At 49.9% G+C, this 6,601-nt stretch overlaps 2 protein-coding genes across 2 annotated transcripts; both read right to left on the reverse strand.

The window, feature by feature from the left end:
• Window positions 1-624: 624 nt before the first annotated feature.
• Window positions 625-1,769, reverse strand: FSUBG_9004 (uncharacterized protein; the record flags this gene model as incomplete). The annotated part of the gene is made up of 3 exons (XM_036687472.1): window positions 625-702; window positions 752-856; window positions 1,068-1,769. 3 exons carry the CDS (start codon window positions 1,767-1,769, stop codon window positions 625-627), a joined length of 885 nt encoding a protein of 294 aa, XP_036535479.1.
• An 885-nt stretch (window positions 1,770-2,654) lies between these two features.
• On the reverse strand, window positions 2,655-6,218 carry FSUBG_9005 (intracellular transport; the record flags this gene model as incomplete). The annotated part of the gene is made up of 2 exons (XM_036687473.1): window positions 2,655-5,592; window positions 5,701-6,218. The coding sequence occupies 2 exons, from the start codon at window positions 6,216-6,218 to the stop codon at window positions 2,655-2,657; spliced, it is 3,456 nt and encodes a 1,151-aa protein (XP_036535480.1).
• Between the last annotated feature and the right edge of the window lie 383 nt (window positions 6,219-6,601).

Below are 6,601 nucleotides of genomic sequence, written 5' to 3' on the forward strand. Positions count from 1 at the left end.
GCTCACTAAAATATTACTAGGATACTCTAGACTTATCTTATTTGATTTCGTTTGTCTTTTTGTCATTCTGATTTCGAAATTTCTGCCTTTCCCCGGGCTATCGAAAGATATTACAACAAGGACGTTTTTCTTAAACCTCACTCAAGTTGAGTGGCCCATCTTTACCAATGCTGTGTGGCTTCGGATACGGCGTTTTGTTTCAGTCAGTGCGTTTACACGGCAAGCATGCCTAATCACGGACACTCGGGCATTGGAGCATGTACCTGTCAGTTCCTATTCTGCTAAAGCTGTGCAGAACAGAGCTTTATACGTTGCATACAGACTAGCTAGGTATTTGTAACAAGACCACACTTCCTGATTACTCGTAGTTATGATCGCTTTCAACGTTTCCACTGGCTGGTCCAGCCATCATCAGGGCATATAGCGGTTTCCTAGGAGACTCTTAGCATCCTCGCAAGTAGGACCATTCCCTGTCTGCATCGACTCGATAGGTGTCGTCGTGTCAATGAAGTTATCTCCATTATTCTGCTTCAAAACCAGGTGCTGCCAGGGGGCTGTCCGAATTACAGTAAAAAGAAGCCAGGTGACTACCATGACAAAGATCCTATGCGTAACCCTCGTGTACTAAAGAGGTCTTTCCATAAGCTCAAGTCTCTTTTTATACCATCCTGGACGGACTCTGGAAGCAATAGCGTACAGTACCTGATGCTACATTAGTTTATTCTACTCTCAGAGCGTTTCAGAAACCTACAGTCTCGGCAACATCAATGAGTGGCACTAGTAACCAAACACGAATGAAAATATCGAGACCACTGAGGCTATCAGCGAACCAGATACCAGGCCACCAAGGCCAATACTGCAGCTTTGTATAAAGGGAACACTCCATAAAGATTCCCATGACCAACAAGCCACAAATTCCCATCAATGTCGACGTCCAAGGCCCAGGTCCTTCGCTGCATAATACACAACAGTAGGAGAACATCCCCAGGCCAGACACTTCGACGTCCCAGCGCTAGGGGAAACTCATTAGCAAACAAGCCAGGCTGAACAACATCATAACTACTTACGTTCTGTCTGATTGGTTCCAGGATGCCCATGACTAGAAAGCTCAGGAGTACTCGGCCAACTGACTGGAGATGAGAGTTTCCATCACGCTCACCAAACCCAATGAGAGGCTCTGTATGAGTGAACAAAATCCCTAGAGGCATAAAATACAGAATGTCAAGGTACTTCCAAGTCAAGTTGAGGAATGACTGCTGGTTGGCAGTGTATCGACTAGTTGATTTCTTCCGGAGTCGTTGTGCTGCCACTATGTTCTGAAGAGCTCTATTCCCGTTCGACAGCTTCGCATCCCCATTTTGGGCCGACTCCTTCTGAAAGTGAACTGCTCGAGGCTTGCCATTGGCACCTTTGCCACCTTTGGCGGGTTTCTTCCGGCGCTTTTGGGACTTTGTTCCTTTCGCATTGCCGTTTCTGGATTCGGGTTCTTTCGTGATGCTATTCTCCTCGATGGTCTTTTCGAGATCAGCCGCCTCTATAAGACCACTGCACTTGGTCACGCCAACTTCTACTTCTCGATGAAAGTCTTGTAGTCCGCCTAACACAGGGCGTGCAACAAAATACATGGAGAGGCACATAGTCGCGAATTCGACCTCGTCAATAGAGCCCATAAAGAGTCCATGGCTGAAGAGGAGCCTCCGGATGCTGGTAAGAGGAACTGTCAAGAGTGACAAGACCCAGTAAAGGGCGTGATGTTTGAGCGAAATCATTGCGTTCTGCCAAGCTTGGGGACAGTATCTATGACTCGGGGATCGGGGCTAAAGGAGAACGAAAATGCTTTGGCCTGAAGTGCTATGGTATGCATAATACAACAAGTTGAAAGAGATCAGTCTTGTTAGAAATGGTTACATCCTGCAGGGCGCGAAAATAATGATGAATTTAGCAATTTGTGTGGCAGGCAGCTTCCAAGTCAGTTTATAAATGGGCTCAACGGCAATCGCGACCACGATGGCAAAGAGCGACTTCCAATCACGTTGAGAGACAACCTGAGGTAAGAACATGGAGGAGCAAATACCAGAACTTGAGAGCGTGGCGTTTCTGCACTTAAATTACATAAAGAACTATTGAACAAGATGCAAAAACACGAGGCAATCATTCCGTCACAGATTTAATGTACTCAAATATGCATTACAATTAAACTCGATTGATATACAACGGCTAACTTGACGGCTGGTCCCCATTCCAATATCTTACAATCCAACAGTTGCAAGCACCCCCGACAAACTCATAGTCAAACGAGAATACAAACATTATATATACTCAAGAATACACGTCCCTTTTGTGGTCGGTGTTCGATGCAAAACAAGTATCAACTATTCAACACAAATGTTTCCCCAGTGCTCCTTTTCCAATGCACGCGTAATGTGAGCGCAACGATGGGTACCCAATAGAGTACTCCAAGACTATTCAGAGTCCGTGTAGAATGCGTGTCCAGGTCTTTGTTTCCTGGTCGCTGAGAATCATTACCAAATAATGATGATGGTGAAATCAGATAACTCCGCCTCGCTAAATGCAACATGGGCACCAACCGTGAAAGGTGCTCCCATCATAATACTCCAACCCAAATGGTCTTAATTATTCGTGTTCCTTCTCTTTCAGGCGCTGCGACTAAGCGTCTTAAATCTATCCTCAAAGGATTTCATCTGCTCCTGCTCTAGAAGCTTCTGCAGACGTCGGGTCTCGCGGACTGCGGCCTCTCGCTCATCTTGGAGGTTGAGCACCTCGATCTGAGCAGTGCTCATCCTAGCCACGACGTCCTGCATCTCCTGCTCAGCGTCCTCGAGTGCCTTCTCCAACTCGGTAATGCGGTTGCGAAGCACCTCCATCTGAGCGGCGTCCTCAAAAGACTTCTCGGGCAGACGAGGGGATCGTAGAGCGCCGGGGAATCGTGGGGACAGAGGACTGAGGAGCGAAGGCTTGCGGTTAGCCTGAAAGTTAGGTGAACGGGGGCCGCTGAGTCCGGTGTTATTGCTCATGCGCTGGAGCTGGGCATTATGTGCCTCGCGGATAGCAGCAATCTCCTCCTCGTGACGGTTGACACGATCTTCAGATGCTGACTGAGCAGCAATCAGTTGCTCTTCCATGACCTTGAGGCGGACTTGCAGGTCAGCGATCCGATCCGAGTTAGCCTTGCGATCGTTGTCGCCTCGCACGACAGCGTTAGAGAGACGCTCTCGGAGCTGAGCATTTGCAGCGAGCTGTTGTTGAACCTGTGTTGCGAGCTCTCCGACCCGGCGAGCAGAGTCGTTAAGCTCGTCAGCAAGAGCGCGCTCACTTTCGATTGTCTTGACCTCATATTCGCTCATTGTATCATACTGATTTTTCAGATTTTCAACTTCATGTTGGGCAGCATCGCGTTCAGAAACTGCAATGGACAGAGTGCGCTCTAATCGCTCGACAGCAAGCTGAGTCTTCTCATCACCAACTGTCTCGTGCTCGAGCTGCTTGATCCTCTCGAGTGATTCGGTATAAGCAGCCTTGAGCTCATTGTAAGCCTTGGCAAGCGACTCAGATGTGACCGGGGCACTCAGGTTACCAAAAGAGCTGCTCTCATTGCTGGAGCCACTTGAGCGTGCGAACGATTCGGGAATAAGGATGTCCTTTTCCTCTAGCAGGTTGCGAAGCAAAGAGATCTCCTCTTCAGCCTTGTCCAAATCCATCTTCAGTCCGCCCAGGCCGCTTTCAACCTGCCATTTCTGCTCAAGCGCATCTTCAGCTCGGCGACGAAGAACATTGATCTCTGTGCGCAAGTTTGAGATCTCTCTTTCAAATCCAGCCTTCCTTGGAGATGCTGAGAGGAGCCTCTCTCGTTCGTTCTGGAGCATCCTGATCTTCTTTTCGTTTTCGCGATTCTGAAACTCTTGGCGGTCAAGTAGATTTTTCAGGGCCTTATGGAGGGCGTCTCTCTGGGCCTCGACATCTTTTAGACGCTCAGAGAGTGCCTCTCTGGACTCGTTCTGTACGTTCTTAACACTGTTAGACCGTGATAGACCAGAGGGTCGTTGGCCACGGAACGAGCCTGTCGCAACCGAGTTTGATCGGGCAAGGCCGCCACCGAAACCGCCAGACATAGCGCGAGACATGCGGTTCATTGAAGGTGTCGGAGACCCGGACCTCGATGAGCCTCGCAAGTTGTCATATTCTTTCCTGAGCATATGAAGCTCTTGCTGCATTTTGGAAGACTCATAGGTCAAGTTCGAGTATTCAGCAGCCTCTATCTCGAGGCCCTCGACGCGCGCCCTGAGTTGAGGAACAACTTCGTCTCGGAGATTGTCTCGCTCACTGGTCGCTTCGTGGAGCTCTCCCCTGATGGCGTTGATGAGGTCCTCAAAGTTGTTCTTAACAACACGCTCCTCGGATAGTCGCCTCCTTAGATCGCCGCAAGTAGTTTCAAGATCCTTAAGTCGACCACTGGCATCCTGGTTGTTTAATTGCGCCTGGTCGATTTGCGATGCCTTTTCGGCAAGCTCTTTGATCTGGTGGTCGAGGGCTTTTCGTTTCCCCCTTTCGTCCTGGAGCTTATTTGTGAGCTCTAATCTTATGGAAGCCTTCTCTTGTTCGGCCCTCCTTTGAATCTTTTCAAGTTCCTCTCGACTCGGTTCGGCTTCACTCATCTTTGCCGAACTATAACCCGAGTCGGAGTAATAATCGCTTGACCTCTTACCGGGAGCTTGAGGGTTATTGACTTGTTCCTGGAGTCGATCTACTAGGTCTTCCAGATCTATCTCGCGCCGGATTGAGCTTGCCAGCTCGGCGCTGATTGCCTTTAATTCATCTTCCATTTCGTCGATTTGCGCGTAAGTAGGGGACTGTAAAACCGATGAGTATGAGTTACGAGAGCTCGAGATATCCGTCACGCTTGAAGAATCTTCGTGAATATAATAAGGGTTGCTAACCGTAGAATAGGGGGTATCATTGGCCACGCCGCGTTTCGAGGGGGAGATTGGCGATGATGTGGACGAAAACTCCGTCGCAGAGGGAGATGGTGATGGTGCTGCCCAGTGGAACAGAGAAGCAAATGGTGAATTCTGGGTCGGCGACTTGGGTAATGGCTTGTTTAGCTGTGGTGTTCCTTGACCTGAGGGGGGGTTTGGTTCATCCGGTGATGTGTCGTAGTTCGCAACGTCAATTGTGACCTTGTCGAGTTTGAGATGTGGTGGTGTTGGCTTTGGAACAAACATGGGGGCGGGAGCGAGAGTCTGGTCTGATATAGTATCGTCAGATGCAGGTGATCGGGTTCCTTGAACCTCTGTTTCAGAACGGTCGGCTGGCTCGGCGGTTTTAGGAACAATGGCAGTTTCTTTGTCGATGGAATATATCTTCTGGCCCTTGTCGTCGTCACTATCGCTCCCATCAAGGATGGTCTCAGAGGTAATGTCTGGTGCAGAATCTGATTTTGAGTCTGAGATCAAATCATCATACCCATCCAGGACGTCAGAGAAGTCTGAACTAGAAATGGTAGGGCTGTGTCCTGGAATGTTTTGTGATCCAGGGGTTGTCGCGGCAAGGGACGCCAGGTTGGCGTCGGGAGCTCTACCAGAAGAATTCCAGTTAGCCACAGCTTCTGTGAGGGGTTGTCCAGTTGGACGTGAAAGACATGGAGACAAAGGGACAAAGAATTAAGCTGAAAAGAGTACTCACGGGGCAGCTGGTTGTGCGGCGCGTTGCGCAGGAGAGAATTCGTAGAGGGTCGGGCTGTCAACTGAACAAGGTCTCGCGAATCTCTGGCTCGGCTTTCCAAGATCCAGAGGTGACGGCAAGGGAGATCCCGACGCAGAGTATCGCAATGCTAATGCTGATGCCGATGATGACAGAGGTTTGCGCTTAATTGGGCCTCCGATGGGAGACTGGATGGAACTGGAGGGCGACGCAATAGAGCCGGAGACCGAGGACGAGCCGGGTAGGACGTCTACCGTCTGAGATCGAGCGTGTGCGGGAGAGGATTTCGGAGAAGGTGGATGCGGTTCTTTTTCGATCTGAAGCGGGTGGGCTGATGGTGAGGATAATGGAATAGAGTTATCTGCAGGGACAAAAGAGGTTGTAGCAGATGTTGCAGATGGGACGTCGACAGGAGGTGTCTTGGTATCAGAACGAGTATCAGAAGTCGCAGAAGGCTCCGTTACTCCAGACCCCGGAACGGAGGCCAGGGCGGGTTCCATATTTGGAAGATATACCGGTCCTCGCTACGAGCCACCCAAAGGTACCGTACTATACGGTTCGTGAGGTCCTGGGTAGTAGAACCGCGGCGGTAAGAAAGTGAAGCTGGTGTGTGTGCGCGCGATAGGAGGTGTGAAGGAGAAGAAGGGAGTGGGGGTGTGTGACGAGTGAGGCGACGACCTATCGACGGCTGACCCAGGGGCCACCAGCAAGCGATAGTGAGGTTCAGGTAGTATAGTACAGTAGTAGCAGCAATACTAATGTCTTATCACCGGAACAAGGCCTCAATCACCAACGTGTGAGGGAGGAAGAAGTGAAATTTGGCCCCTGGGTTGAAGCGAAGGGAGCAAGAATGGATAGAAAACAAGCCCAGCAACTAAAAGAG

This window comes from Fusarium subglutinans (assembly GCF_013396075.1).
Source record: "Fusarium subglutinans strain NRRL 66333 chromosome Unknown NRRL66333_c0000131, whole genome shotgun sequence".
Lineage (NCBI taxonomy): Eukaryota > Fungi > Ascomycota > Sordariomycetes > Hypocreales > Nectriaceae > Fusarium > Fusarium subglutinans.